Consider the following 21,372-nt stretch of genomic DNA (forward strand, 5'->3'; position numbering starts at 1 on the left):
CTGTCCCCAGCTTCTTCATATTGTCTCTGCTTATGTTTCCGAGACCTGCTTCATCAGAGTAGGATTATACAAACTCTCCATCAAGATCCCACCAGGATATATGTTCAGAGAAGGAGGTTTTATACTTTGATATTATCTATGTTGTCATTAACTGAGCTCTGCTTTACTTAGGAAGGAACCTACAATGCCTTTGAATGAAGGTTAGTGTTTCATGTTAGGAAACTTAAGACATGAACTTTTGAATGAAGTACTTATATTTTCCTGGGAACTGAGACAAACCAGACCTGCACATTATGAGGCAAACAGCTCACCCACATTGCTGAAGTAGACTTCCTTTTGACAGGAATCACAGTGAGAAAAGCTTATGCCGACCCTCCAGAGCATCTCCTGAAACAAGAGGAAATTTATTTTGTCAAAGAGAGCACACTGTCTAGCTTAGAGTGTAGAGCTGGTGTCCCTGAAAGGGTATGAGATAGCTTGTAAGAATTACTCAAGTTGTAATGACCTCAACTTTGATGTTTTAAAAGCTTTCTTTTTTTTCATGTTCACATCTCTCTTTTTATTGAAAATATTACTTTTTGCTATTTGGTAAAATTTTCTTGAATAATTCTAAAAATTTATATACATGCACAAACACATTAAAATCCCAGAAAGACTTCTCTTTGATTTATTAGCCAGAACAGTCACACAACCAACTGAAGATTGAAATTGACATAATGAAAGATGGCTTTCTTGGTGTCAAGCAGTCTTTGTAGCCAAGATGGCACTGAAGGTTTATCTTCAAGTATTCAGGCAAATAAAGTATTAGTAGAAACCTCATAGAATATGGCATGTCATAACAATTCAACAGAGATTATAGAAGTAGTAAAAATCAAAACAATACAAAATACAGAATAGTGTCATAGTAGGAATAAAATAAGCCTAATATGTTAGGAAAGACCAAAGAAAGAGTACATGCATGTATAAATACAAAACAAATTCAATTTTTCCCATCTGTGCTGTTAATATGTGAGTATATATTGCAAATATTGTTGCATATTCCAACTATGTGATTATAAATGAAAGTTGACTTATTTCTGTAGGAGGGGGTGTGGCATGTTAACTCTGCAATTTAAGCATTTGTTGGAGACAGTGACATCACCAAGTCACTGAGAGCCCCAGCTCTAGTTTCCAAAAACAGGGCTGGAAGACATCAGATCTTGCCTTGGTCCTGAGATGAACTTCAGGCTTCTCTGTGTGACCTTGAGTGTCCTATGTACAAGTGAGTGCTGGACAGGACAGAGGTGTGCTGCTCTTAACTGAATTCCTAGGTCTTTTAGCTAAGATGACATCATCAGGATCTGTCTTCCTCTATTACAGAACACATGGAGGCTGCAGTCACCCAAAGCCCAAGAAGCAAGGTGACAGTAACAGGAGGAAAAGTAGAACTAAGCTGTAACCAGACGGATAACCATGGCAACATGTACTGGTACCGGCAGGACCTGGGTCATGGACTGAGGCTGATCCATTACTCATATGGTGCTGGCAGCACTGAGATAGGAGATGTCCCTGATGGGTACAAGGTCATCAGACCAAGGATAGAGGACTTCTCTCTCATTCTGGAGAAGGCTTCCCCCTCTCAGACATCTGTGTACTTCTGTGCCAGCAGTGATACACATCAGTGTGTGGCTGCCTCCCCTCTGCACAGAAAGTAAACTAGGAAGTCAAGGTGCCTGTGTGCCCCAGGAAGTCTGTGCCTCTGTAGGAGTCCCTGGGCTCTGACAAACTAGGACATTTCAGCTTGGATCTCAGCCTCACTGATGTCCATTCTACCAGCTTTTCACGGCTGCTTGTTTCATCCCCACCCTTTGTTCCCCTTTCTGAGAGGAAGGTAAATCTTTCTGTTTCGTTTTTTAGTGACAGTTTCTCTGTGTAATAGTCTTGGAACTCAAATTGTAAACCAGGCTGGCCAGAAATTTGCAGAGATCTGCCTGCCTCCTCCTCCCTAGTGCTAGGATTGAATGCTTGTGCTATCAATACTAGCCCAGCTGAAAACGAATCATTAAATGTAGTTCCTTATGACCCATTTGATAAGGTCACAGCCACCATCTCCCTCCCTGTACCTTCAGTGAACTTGTCAGCCGCTCTACCATCCAACTGAATCTCTTATATGATCTCTAACCAGGCTGTGTTTGCTCCATAGATCAGTAGCGAATAGCCCATAAGGTCTTACGTCATTTTCTTTACTCATCTCTATTATCAACTTTTACCTAGCTCCGTAGGTTCTTTCTCTCCAGTTGAACATGACTACATTCCATTATTTCCTCATGTGTACTATACTGTTTGCAACCCTAGAGATGTTCTTCTAGTACATTCCTCCTAGACTGAAGACACAGTTTTCCCTTTTATTCTGGATCTCTTCTTCCCATGAAAATATCTTTTAGGTTGGATTATTTTTCTTTCATTTTTTAAAGATTTTATTTTAATTATATTATTTCTCCTTTCTTTCTTCTTCTAGTTTCTCACATGATTCCCTCCTCTTTCAAATTCATAGCCTCATATTTTTTAATTATTATTTTTTGTTTGCCTTTTGTGTGGTATGCTTCAATAAATTAATTTGACCTGCTGAATCTATTTAGTGTCTCTAATATTTATACTTTTAGGAATGCCTGCCTGTGGTTGGTTAACCATGTAGGAGTCTGTGGTAGTCTGAGTGTAATTTCCCCTATAAGCTCATAGGAAGTTGTACTATTAGGAGTTGTCATCGTTGTTGATGTAGATGTGTCCTTAAGGGACTATCTCTCATTGTGGGGGTGGACTTTGAGGTGTTTACTGTTGAAGCTTCCCTCAGTGTGAGAGTCAATTCATTTCCTGTTGTCTTCAGACCAAGACGTAACCAGCACCATGTCTGACTGCATGCCACCATGCTGTACCACGGTTGTAATGGACTGAACCTCTGAAAATGTAGACCACCCCAATTAAGTGTTTTTTCTTTGTAAGAGTTGCCATGGTCATGTTGGCTCCTTACAACAACAGAAAACCTTACTAAGGCAGAAGGTGATACCAGCAGTAGAATATTGCTGATATGATGGTTCTGTTCAAAGGAATATGAGAAGCAGAATTATGGATTAGAAAGGTATTTTAATGCTTTAAGCAATGCTTAATGGGCCATACTAGTAGAAACATGGAAGACAGTGGTGGTAAAGTGTGATTTGAACTGTGGAGGTGCCGCCTCAAAAAGTTTCATAGCAAAAGAATTTTAGTATATTGCCAAGAGATCATTCTTGTGATATTTTGGTGAAGAATGTGACTGCTTTTTCCCCTTATCAAAAGATTCTAATTGAGGTCAAAGTGAAGATTTTGGATTAATTCCCTCAACCGAGGAAGTCTCAACACAGCTTAGTAGAGATTCTGTCCTGTGCTTATTAATGATAACTCTACTGAAGGTTTATAATGAAAAGGAGCAATCTGAGCAAAGAAAAAAAATACAAAATGTAATGTTTGAGGAGCAAAGAAGCATGAAAAAGTGGAATGGAGCTAAGTCCTGTGGTCAAAGACATAAACAGATTAAGAAATTGAATAAAGGGTATGGGACCTCAGGAAAGATATCATCCAGCCATGTTTCCAACTTGTGAAAAGCAATTAAAGAAGCTTAGAGCCTGGTTTGGTGGTGCATGTCTTTATTCCCAATACTCAGAACATAGAAGCTGTGGATCTCTAAGTTTGAGGACAACCTGGTCTACATAGCAAATTCCAGAATATCCCTGCTTAGGCAGTGAACGAAACCATGGAAAACAAGAAATTTGCGGAAGAGACAATTGAATGATCTCTGAGTTCAAGGTCAGCCTGGTCTATAAAGCAAGTTCCAGAACAGCCAAGCTAGGTAGTGAAGAAAATCACACAAAACAGAAAGCTGGTGAAGATGTAAGTAAATGAGGGGTACATGTTCCAGTCCTAGTAAACAGCAGCTTTGGCCACGTGGCTCTGGCATTAAAATAGAAAAAAGGGGTTATGAAATTTGCCTCAGTAATTAAGGAAAGCTGCTGAGGCCAGGCATGAGTCAAGGGTATCCCTGAATGGAGACCTAAAGAGGCCATTCCGTGAAACTGTTAAGTTGAAGCCTGAATGGTCTTGGAGACCCCAAGATGTTGGAGAAGCCAGAGCTGTGGGACACCTGTCAAAGAAACCTGCTAGCAGAAAGTGGAACCAGCCGACAAAAGAAGTATGCTGTAGTAAAAAAAAAAATATATGAAAAAAGTTAGAGTTCTAAAAAGTGCTTTGATATCAGATATGGAGAGGCAATGTTTGGACTTTGCTCAGCTGGTTTTCAGTCTTGCTCAAATCTACCACTTTCTTACTATGTTCCCTTCTTTTTGTCTTGCAGCAGCAATGTGTATCCTGTGTCATTTTGTTTTGAAAGTATGTTACCTGAGTTCTTTATTTTGATTTTAAGGGGACTAGAGTGAAGAGATTGCATGAATCTCAGGATATACTTTGAACTTTAGATTTTTGAACATTATTAAGACTGTGATAGACTATGAGGACTTTGGAAGTTGAACTACATGTATTTTGAATTATGACATTTTCACAGGCTTATGGGGACCAGGGTGTCAAATGTTGCAATTTGAATGTAATTTATCCCCCCCCAACACACACAATTTACCACATAAGGGAGTGGTATTAATGTTTGGAGGTGTGGCTTTGTTGGAGTAGCTGTGGGCTTACTGGAGGAAATGTATCACTGTGTGGGTGGGTTTTCAGGTCTCCTTTGTTCAACCTTTACTCAGTGTGGAACTCAATTCATTTCCTGTTGCCTTCATATCAAGATGTAGCCATCACCATGTCTGCTGGCATGCCACCATGTTGTACCATGATGATAATGGACTAAACCTCTGAAAATGTAAGCCAATCCAATTAAATGTTTTTCCTTTTTTAAGAGTTGCCGTGTTCATGGTGTCTCTTCACAGCAATAGAAACCCTAACTAATTTAGAACTCATCCTGGGGAAAACAAACTCTTCCTCTCTCAGGAGGATTAAATTGACAAAAATGTTGGAGGAATTATCATACCAGATTTCAGGATCTATTATTCTTTTTCCATATCTTGATGACTTTACAAATGAAAGTATCAGATTCTCCTGTTGCAATATGTCACTAACATGGAGCAGTGGGTAGAAAATAGTAGGAAGCTGCTCATGCCACACTGCACTTTACAGAATGGGCAGTAAAGCTGAGTCAGCATTGTGTTTGGAGATTCATGTCATAGTCACATTTATGACGTCATGACGTCTGAGAAAATAAAGGAAGGAGGTATAATTTGATTTTGGCTCAGTGTTTCAAAGGTTTTGGCCTGTGATTATTTGGATTTCCTGGTTTGGGGCCTGTATTGTAGAAGAACAGCATGGCATGAAGAATATGTCAGAACATATTCTGGTTTCATGACAGCCAAGAAGGAAGAGAAGAGAAGAGAAGGGAGGGGAGGGGAGAAGAGGAGAGGGGAGGGGAGGGGAGGGGAGAAGAGAAGAGAAGAGAAGAGAAGAGAGGGGAGGGGAGGGGAGGGGAGGGGAGGGGAGGGGAGAGGAGAGGAGAAGAGAAGAGAAGAGAAGAGAAGAGAAGAGAAGAGAAGAGAAGAGAAGAGAAGAGAAGAGAAGAGAAGAGAAGAGAAGAGAAGGAAGATCTTTTAATTGCATGTCACATGCCTGGTGAGCTATATCCTCCTGTGAGATGCTGCTTTCAAAAGTTGGTCTCCATCACTCAAAGTCCTTGCTAAAATAAACCAGTCCACGTATTAGCCATTAGTACATTCAAAATCTTCATCAGTTAATATATCTCAAAGTTCTTTCTCTGAACACAGTGTAGACAACTAAGTCCTTAGTATGTGAATCTTTGGAGAAATACTTCTCATCTAAACCAAATAAGCTCTATTTTGCTTTGCAATAGAGCCAAACTTGCCTAATGTAATTGCTACCCCCAAATAGAAAAGGAATATTTTGTAATAAAAAAGATAACCTAATAAATAAATACTCCATGTAAATTTTCAAATCACAGAAGACTAAATAGTAATTACCACATTAACATTTTTTTTTCACTTTTACTCAGAAATAAAGATTTAGCAGCTGAAGTGAGGAGACTTGAATTCAAACTTACCAGATAGGAATATTTCATAAAGAATTGAAAAACAGAATACACAGAGCTGTGGACTACTAGGAGCTGTGTTATACCACAGAAGAAAATTATAGCCACATAAGAAAACACTCCATGGGATGCTCTAACAAATCTAATTTATGTTAGTTACTAATATATGTGAATTATTTGGGTTCTTTTCCTTTGACTACCTCCATGGAGGACTGAGCTATTAATATGTACTTTAATTCAGTGTTGTCATTTTGAGAATGTTCTCTGATTTTTACTTCTTAAGGGTAAAATACTTGGCAACATAAAATTACACTTAGACAGCTGTACAGGGAGTTTATTTCTCTATTCTTTGCATTGTGTCTGTGAAACAAATTAAAAATGAGCAGGTGAAAAGCTATGCAAGCTCACTGCATTCCTAGGGACATGCGAGGAAAAGGAAAGAAATATCTAGCCACCTAATGGTGTCTAGAAACTTCTATTCCCTCTTCCCAGGGTGAGGAAGGAAGGTTGGGAAAGAACAGACTTTTTGGGAGATGATAAAAATGTTCTTTTTGGATGACAATAGACCTGTGAATTCTGTCTGCCCATGCTACGGGCCTCCAGTGACTCCTCCTGTGATAACTTAATTTTTCCTGGTTGGCTGAACTCCCAGGGAGAGGCTTTTGGAGAATCTGTGTTTTGTCTAGCAGGGGAAGCTGAGAGAGATTTTTTTTTTCTTTCTTGTTTTTGACTCAAGCCCCTACAGGTCAGAAGGAGAAGAAACCAAAGTAGCATAATGGATAGTTATTTTTTGAACTCCATCACTGTTTTCATATATGTAATTGACTTAGTTAGAATGTCTATTGATGTGAAGAGATACCATGACCATAGTAAGACTTATCAAGGAACAGCATTTAATTGGGGTAGCTTACATTTTAAGAGGTTTAATCCATTATTGTCATAGTGCTGACTACATAGTGACAGGCAGTCAGACATGGTGCTTGCTACACCTTGATTCCACGGTAACAGGAAGTGAACTGAGTGTCACACTGAGCAAAGCAGACCTCAAAACATATTCTCACAGTGTCATCCTTCCTCTAACAAGAGCAAACTTGCTCCAATAAAAGCCACATTTCCTATGAGCCTATGGGGCAGGGGGCAATTACGTTCAAATCACCACAATCACCCCCTGGTATTTTATACATATTCACTGTGTAGTAGAAGTGAATGTCCCAATGTGTTCTCCTATATTAACCCTTTAAGTACTAACTAGTCTTCCCTTAAACCCAAGATGTTACCTACTTTCAGAAGTCAAAATTTCGAGTTATATTTGTTCTCTCTGTATCATTTCTTTTACTTCACATAATATTTGATGCCTTTTCAATGTGTATATCAGGTATTCTTTCAATACTTCATTGCATTAAAATAGTACATTTTTTACATAGTCATCACTTTATGGATTTTTAAGTTGTGTCTGTCTGTTTTATATATTACCTTTGCCAAAGCTTACAAAGACCAAAGGTGCTGTGACAGGAATTTCCCTGATTCTTCTTTCTCAGTGACTTAAGCACACTGTAAAATAAAGCTTAGAGTGTACTTATCAGTAAGCCACAGTATCTGACACTGTCAAACATAAAACATACAGTTCGGCACCTAATAAAAGATTACAGCTTTGCAAAGAGGGAAGAAAATAGGATCACCACTAGGGGAAAAAAATCAATCACTAGAAAACAACTTATTTCTGACAAATTGGCTGACAATGACATTAAACAGTGTAGCTGCAGCACATGCCTTAACAGGTTCATAGAAATGAGGGAGATGTGCCAAGTTCCAAATCAAGATAATAGATCAAGATTAAGATTGAAATAAAATAAGATTAAGATTAGAATAAAAATTGTAATATCTGTTTTAAGAACTACCTGGCTGTTAGTAGCAGGAGATTGGATGCTCCAGAAGAAAGGATTAATGAATTTGAAGATGATAATCATCAGGAAACACAGAGAAAATGGGAACAAGGTATAAGCAAGCAGAGGATACTCAAATGGTCAAATAGCAAACAGGGATTATAATGCAAAATTTTAGTATTTAAAATTCTTCAAAGGTAAATTAGCTGTCTACAACAATAATTTAAAAATTCTACTCTTCTCAGCTTAGACTGCTTTGTTTTCCAACTGCTCAGAGGTTTTTCCACTCAGCATCTGCAGTTCAGCCTTGGAGGTATTCCTGATGACCAAAGACGGTTTTCCTCAAGTCTATCCCCTTCCCAAGACAGCTGATATCTAATGACTAGTCTGAAAATATTTAGAGTTTAGTCCTTTGTGGTTTTTTTCTGGGGGGGGGGTAGTTTGTTTGCTTGCTTGCTTTTTATTAAAGAAATTTCCTTTATGCTTCTCTTGCTACCACTGGCAATATTTATTCAGCATAACCATCTCCCTTTTCAGTAAGCAGACTGAGCCTAAAGGTGGAAGGGCTGAGCTAGCAGAGTATGCCTAAGGGTACAGAGAGCCTATGGGAGTCAGCGAGATCTCTGACCTCAGAACCTGACATCACAGCAATGAGCTGAAAGGAGGAGCTGACTCCTGCTCTCACCAGGGAGAGCAGCATGCTGAGGAGAAGGATGTGGGGCACTGCCCTCCCTGGCTCTGCCTGGGGCCCCAGCCTGCTCTGCTGTGTCACTGTCTTTCTCCTGGGAACAAGTGAGTCCTGAGCTCTGGGGGGACTGCTCCTGAGCTCCTCTACTGCTGCTGTACCCATGCTCTCTTCCTCTAGATGCTCACTCCTGTCTCCTGCCTCCCCAGGTTCAGCAAATTCCGGGGTCATCCAGTTTCCAAGACACATAATCAAAGCAAAGGGAGGAAGGTCCTTTGTGAAATGTACTCCCATCTCTGGACATGACACTGTGTTCTGGTACCAACAGACTCTAGGGCAGGAACTGAAGTTCCTCATTCAGCATTTTGAAAAAATGGAAAGAGCAAAAGGAAACATACCCAACCGATTCTCAGTCCAGCAGTTCAGTGACTATCACTCTGAGATGAACATGAGCGCCTTGCAGCTGGAGGACTCAGCTGTGTACTTCTGTGCCAGCTCACCACAGCCTCACAGAGTCACAGGCTTTCTGTCCCTTAATCTTCCTGCTCTTGTTGATGATGTACTAAAGAGGGTGGAGAAATACTACATAGCTTCCTTAGCCAAGGCACAAGAGTGAATTAGTTCTGTACTAACCCCCTCTGTCTAGATGAGCTCACACAGAATCCTAAACACATGGGTGGGCTCCAAGACTCCAAATGTCCTCACATATCTTCCAGTACTTTCCAGCTCCTAGTCAGTAGTTGGAACCTTACTCTGTGTTGGGTACTTGAGAGTTGGCATAAGCTAGATTTTTCATCACAAAGGGATACATTAGTGATCCATTTGCTGATGAAAAGTTCTATGTGATAACATGAAATTATCCAACACTTCTTGTTTAAGAATATCAGTTCTAGGATTGAAACCTACATCTCTTTGCCTTTGAAATCAATATATGACTTTCCATGGATTCTCTGCACTGGTCAAAAATCTAGCATCTCTTCTTGTATTTTAAGAACAGTTGAGCTTCCTTAATTAAGATATATACTTCCCTGCTCCCATATCCACTCCTCCTCCATACCAACTGTCCCATTCCCCCAAGTTCTCCCCATCCTCCCCTTCTCATTTCTCTCTCCCCATCTCCCCTTACCCCCATCCTACCCCACCCCCAAGCTCTCCATTTTTGCCTGGAAATCTTGTCTAATTCCAATATCCAGGAGGATACCTACATGTTTTTAGAGGGGTTCCCAGGTGTCCAAGAAGATGTCCCCAGCTTGTTCCTTGAGCAGCTGAGGAGAGGGCGCCTGAACTCGCCCTATACTATAGCCACTCTGATGAATGTCTTGTATACCACCATAGAACCTTCATCTGGCGATGGATGGAGATAGAGATAGAGACCCACATTGGAGCACTGGACTGAGCTCCCAAGGTCCAAATGAGGATCAGAAGGAGAAAGAACCTGAGCAAGGAAGTCAGGGCCGCGAGGGGTGCGCCCACCCACTGTGACAGTGGGGGCGATCTAATGGGAACTCACCAAGGCCAGCTGGACTGGGTCTGATGGAGCATGTGATCAAACCAGACTCTCTGAATGTGGCTTACATGGAGGGCTGACTGAGAAGCCAAGGACAATGGCACTGGGTTTTGATTCTACTCCATGTACTGGCTTTGTGGGAACCTAGTCTGTTTGGATCCTCACCTTCCTAGACCTGGATGGATGGGGGAGAACCTTGGACTTCCCACAGGGCAGGGAACCCTGACTGCTCTTTGGACTGGAGAGGGATGGAGAGGGGGAATGAGGGGAGGGGGAAGAAAATGGGAGGAGGTGAAAATTTATAATAATAATAATAATAATAATAATAATAATAAAAGAAAGAAAAAAGAAAAGTTGAGCTTATTGTGTTTATTTGGAGTGCTAATAGGTTATGATGTATAATATTAAGTCAGATCATGTATTCTTCTTATAGTTTCAAGATGTAACTTTCATTTTCAACAAAAGAAAATTTGTTACTCAATAATCAAGCAACCAATTTGCAAGAGATATTTATGGCAGACTTTTCTCCATCCAATGAAATCAGCACATTGTTCAGAACACTAACACTACTGGGAGATCAGACCTTAGTTTGGAAATAAAAGTTATGAGCCTAAGAGCTATGAATTTTTATGTTCCCCACTCCAAATATCCATGTCTTAAATAGAAAGTGACTCTTTCTTAGACAGACTCAACCATGAGCAATTGTCTCGTTTTTGGTGGCTGCTTGTCTCTGGGGACCAGGTGAACTCAGGGCATAGATGAGAATATAGTTTCTGGACTGTCCATACCCTGTACCCAGATTCTTCATATGGATGCTATGCTGATCCTCTTTGTCTCTACTTCACTTTTGAGTTCTTCCTCACCAGGGTAGGATTATAGAAAGTATCCATAGGGATCCCACCAGGGTGTGTGGTCACAAAAAGAAGATATTATCTGCAAAGGCACTAACTGAGATATCTTTTATTGTAAGGAAACTATGCTCTATTGGAGTATTGGTAGGTATTTTATGTTAGCAAACTAAGGACAAAGGCGATACAAGAACTTTTGAATGAATTTCATACTTCTCTCTGGGATCCTGTAGTAACCAGACTGGCACATTACTAGGCATCCACATTGCTCAATGAGGTTTCCTCTTGACAGGTAGCATAATAACAAACTCATCCACATTGCTCAATGAGGTTTCCTCTTGACAGGTAGCATAATAACAAAGAGTTAATCCTCCCCCAACAGCCTCAACTAAAACAAAGGCAGAATTCCTATCAATGAGGACTCACTCTGGACTGGGCCTAGAATGTAGAGCTTGTGTCCCTGAATTGGCATGAAATAACTTAAAAGAATTGTTCAAACTGTAATGTCCTTCATCTTTGTGTTTTTTTAAGACTTCTGGGTGTCAAGCAGTTTTTATAGCCATTGAAGGTTTTCTTCGAGTATTTAGGCAAAGTAAATAATAGAAAACTCATAGAATACATAATGCAGTGTAAAAAAAGGAATGGTATCATAGTAGGAATAATACAAGCCTGATAAATTGACTAAAATCAGAGAAAGAGTACATGCTTCTAGAAATAAAACCCAAACCAGCAAATTTATTTTCTGGTCAGAACTAGAAATCTGAGAATATACTCTTCAAATATTGTTGTGTAATCCAGTATGTGACTATAAAGCTGACTTGCTTTTGAAGAAAGGGTGTGATGTGGGATTCCCCTCCGTATGCTGTGATTACCATTGGTGAATAAAGAAACTGCCTTGGCCTGTTGATAGAGCGGAAATTAGATAGGTAGGGAAAACTAAACTGAATGCTGGGAAGAAGGTGGCATCAGAGAGGAAGAAGACATGCAGCCCCGCCTGACACAGACACCAGAATTTTAGCCAGTAAGCCACGATACACACATTAATGGAGATGGTTTAAATTAAGATGTAAGAGTTAGCCAATAAGAAACTAGAGCTAATAGGCCAAGCAGCCAAGCAGTGATTTAAATAATATGGTTTTTGTGTGATTATTTTGGGGCTGAGCAGCTGGGAACCAGCAAGCGTCCTCTCCTTTCAACAAGGATGTGGCCTCTTAACCGTTCAGCTCAAGCATTTGTTGGAGACAGTGGCATCACTCAGCCAACAAGAGCCACAGCTCTAGTTTCTGCAAACAGGGCTGGAAGATATCAGATCTTGCCTTGGTCTTGAGATGGATTTCAGGCTCTTCTGTGTGGCCTTGAGTCTCCTGTGTGCAAGTGAGTGCTGGACAGGACACAGGTGTGCTGTTCTTAACAGAATTCCCAAGTCTTTTATCAAGATGTTCTTCATTACAGAACACATGGAGGCTGAAATCACCCAAAGTCCAAGAAACAAGTAACAGGAGAAGTGACACTGAACTGTCACCAGACTGATAACCATGACCACATGTATTGGTATCAGCAGGACCTGGGTCATGGACTGAGGTTGACTCATTACTCATATGGTGTTGGCGACACAGAGAAAGATGTCCCTGATAGGTACAAAGCAATCAGACCAAGAAAAGAAAACTTCTCCTTCATTCTGGAGATGGTTTCCCCTTCTCAGACAGATGTGTACTTCTGTGCCAGCAATAATACACAGCAATGCATGGCTGCATTCTCTCTACACATAAAGTAAATTAGAAATCATTATGCCGGTGTGCCCCAGGAATCCCTGACTCTGTAACTATGATCTTTTTCCAAGCTGTTTACGCTATAGGTCAGTGGCCCCTTCGCTCATTAGGACAATAGTCTGTAAAGTCCTACATCATTTCTCTCTCATCAGTCTTTACTCAGCCTTCCCCTTTTCTTTCCTTGCCAGCTAAATATGTCTTCATTCAATTTCTTCTTCATATATGCTGTGTTGATTTAAACTATGGAGAGATTTTCTAAGGACATTTATTCTGCACTGAAAACATACCTTTTCCCTGCTTCTGTATCTCTCCTTCCCATCAAAATATATTTCAAGTAGGATTATTTTTCTTTTACTTTTTAAGATTTTAATTTAATTACTTAATTTTCTCCCTTTCTTTTCTCTGTAACTGTTCATATTTCCCCTGCTTTAAAATTCATGATCTCTCAATGTTTAATTATTATTTTTGTGATTATTTTTAGGGTGGTATGAATAAAAACATATAAATGCAGCCTGATGTCTATTTTGTGTTGCCTGTAAATATATATGTTTTGACAGGCCACACGTGCTTGGAAAATGTAAGACCAATTCCTCATTCTTCCAGAAAAAGAAATGATAGAGGGAGTAGCATTCCAGATATCAAGGTACATAGTTGTTTTCTAGGTCTTGATGAATTTAAAAATATAAATATCATATGCTCTTGTTACAATGTGCAGGCCACTTGGCTCAGTGGGTGGTAATTGCATGGACAATTGCAGGAAGCTGCTCATGCTGCACTTGCGTGTTGCAAAGTGGGCAATAAAGTTGAGTCAGCACTGAGTTTGGAGATTTGTGTTATAGTCACTTCTCTTCCATCATGTCAGTTCTAAGAAAATTAAGGAAGAAGGTCTATTTTGCCTCTGAATTTCAATGTTTTGGTCTATGATTAATTGGACTGTGGTTTGGGGGCCTGGAATGTGGCAGAACAACCTGGCAAGAAGAATATGGCAGAGTTGAGGTACCCATCTCATGACAGCCAAGAAGAAAGGAGAGAAAGAGATGAAGAGAGGGAGAGGTCTTTCTTTTTCTTTTTTTATTATGAACTTTTAAAATACAATCTTTTCTCATTTTGCATAACAATCTCTGCTTCACACTCCCTCCATTCTTCCTGCTTCCTTGACCTTCCTCCCACCCAACTACCCATCTACTCCTCAGAAAGGGTAAGGCTTCCAAAGTCTGACACTTCACTTCAAGGCAAGTGGGACCAGGATTTATCCCTAGTGTTTGAGCTAGTATCTAGGAGCACATTCTCTTTGGAGGGATACCTTGCTCAGATTAGATATAGGGGAAGGGCATTGGTCTTGCCTTGAAGAGAGATCTTTTAGTGCATGCCTCCAGTGTCTCCATGCTCCAACTGGTTGCTTCTTTCTGAAGTTGTCCCAATGACTCAATGCCCTTATTGTTATAAACCTATCCACAGATTAGCCATGTTGAACCCTAAGCCTCCCACATCAATCTAGTCTTCCTCAAATCTCTTTCTTTGAACACTGGGTAGAACAGTAAGCTATTAATAACTGAATCCTTGAGGAACAGTTAACATCTAAACCAAACAAACTCTATTTTACTTTGTAATATAGCACAACTTGCCTATAGAACTCTTACCCCCTAAAGATAAAGAATACTATTATTAATAAAGAGATAACCCAGGAAATACAGAATGTTCCGCCTAAATTGTCAAGTCAGGAAAGAGGAAATAGAATTAACATAAAACATTAAGTTCTTTTGTTCTCACTTATCAACCACCCATCAGCAGCTGAAGCGATGAATCTTGATTTCAAACTTAACAGGTAGAAACATCGTGTGTGGAGCCATGAACTACCAGGAGCTATGCTATACCACAAAAGACAGTTACAGCCACATCAGAAAACATTCCATGGGGCGCTGGCTAACAAATACCATTTCATTAGTTACCAGTGCATCTGAAATACTTGGGTTCTTTTCCTCTAAGTACCTCCATGGATGATTCAGCTATTAATATTTGCTTTTATTCTCTTTGCCATTTTGAAGATAGTCTCTCTTTCTCTCCTTTTAAAGTTTTATAATCATAATGAAATACATGGTAACAACAAAGTTCACTTTGATGCTGATGGAGAAAGGTATATTTGCTTACTCTCTGCATTGTGTTTAGGAAATAAGTTCACAAATCAACAGGGAAAAAAGCTATACAAGCTAATTGTGTGCCTTGGGATGTGAAATGAAAGGAGAATAAATATCTAAACACCTGCCGTCATCTAGAAATTTCCATTCCATCTTCATGGGCTGAGGTGTACGATGATTCAGGAAGTATGGGGAAGATGTTTGGTGGAAAACTGAAAATACCCTTAAGAAATAGATGTTAGACTCTAATCAGGCTGTCTGGGTGTGGGCCTCTAGTATCTTTTTCTGTGATAACTTAATCCTCCCAAGTTGGCTGGCTCCCAGAGAGAGGCTCACATGCTTCTTTTAGAGAATCTGTGTTTTGTCTACCAGGGAAAGCTGAGAGATTTTTTTCCCACAGTTGTTTCTCCCCAAGCACCTTTAATTCAGAAGAAGCAGAAACCAATATAGCAACTGCACTGCTGGTTTCTCAACTCCATCACTGGTTTAATATTTATAACCTCCTGATATTTTATACATATTCATTGTGCTATAGAACCAACATCACTAGGTATTTGCCAAGAACTTTTCTTCTTTAAACCAATTAAGCAATAACTATTCTTCCCCCAAGACCCCCATCTTTCCTATTTTAGGAAGTTTATGTTCAGAAGTGTATATTTTCTATTTGTGACTGGTTTCTTCCACTTCACATAATGTTTGTTACACTTAACATAATATTTGTTGCATTTGTAATCTCTATACAAATGACTTATTTCAATACTTCACTGTATTAAAACTATACATTTTTCTACCTGTCCATCACTTTATGGATTTCTGAGTTGTGTCCATCTCTACGTGTTATATACACATTTACAAAGACAACAAAGTGCAACCACGATTTGCTAGGAATTTCCCTGATCTTTGTTTCTCAGTGACACGAGAACATTCCAGAACAAAGCTCTGAGTGGACTAGCAAGAAAAGCATAGTATCTAACACTGTCAAATATAAAATATATGGTTTGGGATTTAATAAACAATTACAACTTCACAAAAAAGGAAGAAAAGAAGACTCACCATTATGGAAAAATCAGTCACTGGAACGCAATTGGCTGACAATGGCATTATACAGTGTCAATGCAGCTCATACTTTGACAGGTTCATAGAAATAACGGAGACATGCTAAGTTTCCAATCAAAATTATAGAGGTAAAAATTTTAGTGTCTGTCATGAGAAATAGATGGCTGTGAGTAGCAGAAGATTGGATGCTCCGGAAGGAAGGATTAATGAATTTGAAGATGATATTTATAAGGAAACACAGAAAAATTAAGAACAAGGTGTGAGTGGGTTGAGAATAAACTCAAATGGTTAAATATGGGGTTCCAATGTAAATTTTTAATATTTAAATTTCGTCAAGGCAAGTTAGTTCTTTACAATAAATCCAACATTCTACTCTTCTTGGCTTTCCCTTCCTTAGACTGGATTGTATTTTCAAGTGCTCACTAGGCTTCTCCATTGACAGCATCCGACATTAGCCTGTCATAAAAATTCTCTTAGACTGAAGGCGTTTTGCCCATGTCCACTCTATTTCAAAGGCATCTGGCATCTAATATCTAGAGTACGTCTCCATAAAACACTATGATACAACTTACAAATTACTGTTTTCCTCTCTTTCTCTCTCCCTCTCTCTGTCTCTCTCTCTCTCTGTGTCTCTGTCTCTCTCTCTCTCTCTCTCTCTCTCTCTCTCTCATGAGTTTCCTTTATTCCTCTCTCACTAGCACAGACAATATTTGAGATTTTGGTGGATAGATTGGAACTGGCAACAATCTGTAAAATTTTCTGGTCCAACAGTGATGTCTGATTTCGAGTTTCCAGCCTCAACCATAGCCCGTTGAACTACGGTACAGTGACTGCGCAGCTGGTCACTAGGGGACAGGGGGTACTGTGGATCTAGAGAGTGAGCTGCTGCACAGATTTGGTTTGGAGCCCCCAGTAGGGCATTAGCACTGGAACCAGGAGTGCTGTCTTAGGAGGATCAGGTGAACAACAGGTGGTCAGTCATCTTTGCACACCCATTGGGCATCACTATAGGGAACCACGAACTGTAGCTTTGTATTGTATCCTTGGCAATCTTAAACCTCCTGGAGCTAGAAGAAAAGGAAACAGCCGCCTCAGAGGAAAGCATCAAAAGGACTTCTCCACAGCCATCAATATTTATTCAGCACAGCCATCTTCCCTTCTACTAAGCAGGTTGAGACTACAGGGGGAAGGGTTGAGACAGAAAGTATGCCAGACAGTATAGACAGCCTATGGGAGCCAAAAAGATCACTGACCTCAGAATCTGACATCACAGGAATGAGCTGAAAGGAGGAGCTGACTCCTGCTCTCACCAGGGAGAGCAGCATGCTGAGGAGAAGGATGTGGGGCACTGCCCTCCCTGGCTCTGCCTGGGGCCCCAGCCTGCTCTGCTGTGTCACTGTCTTTCTCCTGGGAACAAGTGAGTCCTGAGCTCTGGGGGGACTGCTCCTGAGCTCCTCTACTGCTGCTGCACCCATGCTCTCTTCCTCTAGATGCTCACTCCTGTCTCCTGCCTCCCCAGGTTCAGCAGATCCTGGGGTCATCCAGTCTCCAAGACACATAATCAAAGCAAAGGGAGGAAGGTCCATTCTCAAATGTACTCCCATCTCTGGACATGCCAGTGTGTTCTGGTACCAGCAAACTCTGCAGCAGGAACTGACGTTCCTCATTCAGCATTATGAAAAAAATGGAAAGAGAGAAAGGAAACATACCCAACCGATTCTCAGTCCAGCAGTTCCGTGACTTTCACTCTGAGATGAACATGAGCGCCTTGCAGCTGGAGGACTCAGCTGTGTACTTCTGTGCCTGCTCACCACAGCCTCTTGGAGGTACTAGTTTTCTATCCCTTCATTTTCCTGTCCTGGCCGATGATGTACTAGAGAGGGGTAGGGAGATGCCACAAAGCCATAGCCAAGGCCCAGAAATACTTCTAGATCTTTACCAATTTCCTCACTGCCCTGCTGAGCTTATACTAGTGCTCCTAAACACTGGGTTTTCCCTCCAAGACTTCAGATGTTCTTGCATCTATTTCAGTACCTTTTAGATACTAGACAGTAGTAAGAAAACCTAGTCTGTGTTGGGGTTTGGCCATAGTCAATATATTTTAAGACAAGGGAAGACATTAACATATCCATTTTGTAGATAAAGGTTTCTACACATCAATAGGAATCAGTAGTTTATGCAATTTCCCAACATTTCATGTTTAAAAACATTAACACAAGGATTAAAACTTGTAACTCTTTGACTTCTAAGTAAACGTTCTGAATTTCCTTGGTGTTTCTCAGTTTGGTTAAAAGAAAGTTGCAGCTCAATGTCTCTTGTGTTTTAAGATGAGATGGGGTTAGTGTATCTGTGTGGGGAGGGGCTACCAGGTAATACATGTATAATATTAAGCCAGATAAAGTTTGTTTTGCTGTAGTGTCAGGATCTGATTTACATTTTCAACAACCCTAACCTCAATCCTCCCTAAAATCAAAGAAAGAGCACATGTATTGAGAAATGAAAAGCAAGCCACACATTCTTTCTGATATCTGTTAGTAATATTTGTATATTTGCTATAAATATTGTTGTATAAAGTAACTAGTGAATCATACTTTTCAAATTGACTTGCTGCTTTAGGAAGGATGTAGAACATTAACTGTGCAGTTCAGCATTTGTTGGAGAAAGTGACATCGCTAAGTACTGAGATCCCTAACTCTAGTTTTCATAAACAGGGCTGGAAGACATCAGATCTTGACTTGCTCCTGAGAAGGACATAAGGCTCTTCTGTGTGACTTTAAGGCTCCTGTATACAAGTGAGTCCTGGAAAGGCCACAGGTGTGCTGTTCTCAACAGAATTCCCAAGTCCTTTAGCTAAGATGACATCATCAGGCTCTGTCTTTCTCTATTACAGAACATATGTAATCACCCAAAGCCCAAGAAGCAAGATGGCAGTAACAAGAAGAAAGGTGGAACTGACCTGTTTTTAGATTGATAATCACAACAATATGTACTGGTATCAACATGGCCTGGGTCATGGACTGAGGCTGATTCATTACTCATATGATGTTGACAACATGGAGAAAGGAGATGTCCCTGATGCGTACAAAGTCAACAGGCCAAACCAAGAAAACTTCTCATTCTGGAGATGTCTTCCCCTTTTCAAACAGCTGTGTAGTGCTGTGCACAGTAACACACATCAATGTGTGGCTGCCTCTCCTCTGCACAGAAAGTATACTAGGAAGTCAAGATGCCTGTGTGCCCCAGGAAGTCGCTGCCTCTGTAGGAGTCACATAGCTCTGACAAAGTAGGGACATTTCAGCTTGGGTCTCACCCTCACTGAAATCCACTCTAACAGCTTTTCATGGCTGTTATCCCTTATTTCTGCTTTCAGAGAGGAAGCTGAATCTTTAATCGAAATTCCTCCCTGTGGCCTCAGTGAACTCTTCCACCATTTTGCTCTCAGCCTGAGTCACTTAATATAGTCTCTTTCCAGGCACTGCTTACTCTATAGATCAGCAGTCCCTTTGTACTATAGGGGGGTCAAGGACTGGAATGTCCCAGTTTGAATGTAATTGGCCCCCATAAGCTCATAGAAAGTGGCATTATGTTTTGGTGGTGTAGCTTATTAGTAGTTGTAGCCTTATTGGTGGAAGCATGTCACTGTTGGGGTGGGCTTTATATTAATCTTTGCTCAAGTTTCACTGAGTAGGGAACTCTGTTCACTTATTCTTGATTTTGGATGTAGTCAACACCATATCTGCCTGCACTCCACCATGCCACACCACAGTGATAATGGACTAAACCTCTGAAAATGTCAGTTAACCCAATTAAATATTTTTCCTTCATAAGTGTTGCAGGAGTCATGGTGTCACATCAGAGCAACAAAAACCCTAACTAATATAGGACTCATACTGAAGAAGAAAAACACCCCCTCTCTTAGTAGTCTTAAAATGCCCAAAATGCTAGAGGAATCATCATGTCAGATTTCAGGATCTATTTTGCTTTTTTCATATCTTGATGAATTTACAGATAAAAGTATGTTTCTCCTTTTATAATGTGTCAGAAACATGGATCGTTGGGTAGAAAACTGTAAAGTTACTCAAGGCACAGTGAATTTTACAGAATGGGCACTACAACTGAGCAAGGCCTGAGTTTGGAGTTTCAGGTCATAGTTACCTTTCTGGCATCATAACAGGTCTCAGAAAATGCAGGAAGAAGTAATTTAGATTTGGGGTCAGTGTTTCACCATCTCATGAAAGCTAAGAAGGAAATGAAGAGAAAAGAAAAAAGAGGAGAGAAGAGAAGAGGAGCAATAGAGATTGATCTTTAATTCCATGCCTCTAGTGGTCTATATAATCTTATGATACCCTGCTTTCAGAAACTGTCTCCATCACCCTTTCTAATATTAACCATTTCGTGGATTACCCATTGGTGACATCAAAAGCCTCATGATCTAATATTTCCCAAAGTTCTTCCTCTGAACACAGTGTAGACAATTGAGTATCTAATAAGTGAATCTTTGAAGGAATATTTCTCATATGAACCAAATAAGCAGCATTTTGCTTTGTAATATAGCCAACCTTGTCTAATGTAGTTACTAAGCAAATTAGAAAAAAGAATGTTTTGTAATGAAGAAGATTACCAAATAAATACAATACTCTACATAAATTGTTAAATCACCAAAGAGTAAATAGTAATTACCACAAAACATTAACTTTATTTTCACTTTTACTCAGAAATAAAGCATCAGCAGCTGAAGTGAGGAGTCTTGAGTTCAAACTTACCAGATAGAAACATTTTCTAAAGATTTACAAAACAGAATGCATATGGGGCTACCAGGAGCTGTGTTATACCACAAAAGATAATCACAGTCGCATCAGAAAACATTCCATGAAATAGTCTCTAAAAACCACCATTTTTATTAATTACCAGTGCATCTGAGTTACTCAGGTTCTTTTCATTTAGGTAAATCCATGGAGGATTTAGCTATAAATATTTACTTTTATTCTCTTTGTCATTTTTAAGATAGTATCTGATTTATACTTTTTAATGGAAAATATGTGGTAAAGTGCTCCTATCTCATCACCTGTTGGGGCTGTTGACAGTCAGCAGATAAAACTGCTATAGGCAAACTGTTTCACCACACATGCCTTCGGTTGAACCCTGTAACTTGCAAGTCCCACTCTGCCCCACAACTCCACAGAACCCATCATAATCCCTCCCTCAACTGCCAACCATTCCGTGGCATCAGTCATCCACAGAGGCACAGGCACATGCACTAATTGTATCAATTTGAGAAATAATCAACACTTGTACCTATAATTACCCCAAACCCAGATGGATAGATGACAGAGAAGGTAGGTAACAAGGAGAACCCTAAGAGGGACACCTGAATAGC

The 21,372-nt window shown here is 40.1% G+C and overlaps 1 pseudogene and 2 gene segments (V, D, J or C); all 3 read left to right on the forward strand.

Moving 5' to 3' along the window:
- Positions 1-8,708: 8,708 nt before the first annotated feature.
- Positions 8,709-9,296, forward strand: LOC119807390. The segment is given in 2 exon segments: positions 8,709-8,787; positions 8,890-9,296. Coding segments are annotated over 2 exon segments (486 nt in total).
- Positions 9,297-12,363: 3,067 nt separating this feature from the next.
- On the forward strand, positions 12,364-13,622 carry LOC119807389 (annotated as a pseudogene).
- Positions 13,623-17,320: 3,698 nt separating this feature from the next.
- LOC119807388 lies at positions 17,321-18,961 on the forward strand. The segment is given in 3 exon segments: positions 17,321-17,412; positions 17,515-17,821; positions 18,774-18,961. Coding segments are annotated over 3 exon segments (574 nt in total).
- Positions 18,962-21,372: the final 2,411 nt, after the last annotated feature.

The sequence above is a fragment of the Arvicola amphibius genome, chromosome 2 (assembly GCF_903992535.2).
Source record: "Arvicola amphibius chromosome 2, mArvAmp1.2, whole genome shotgun sequence".
Lineage (NCBI taxonomy): Eukaryota > Metazoa > Chordata > Mammalia > Rodentia > Cricetidae > Arvicola > Arvicola amphibius.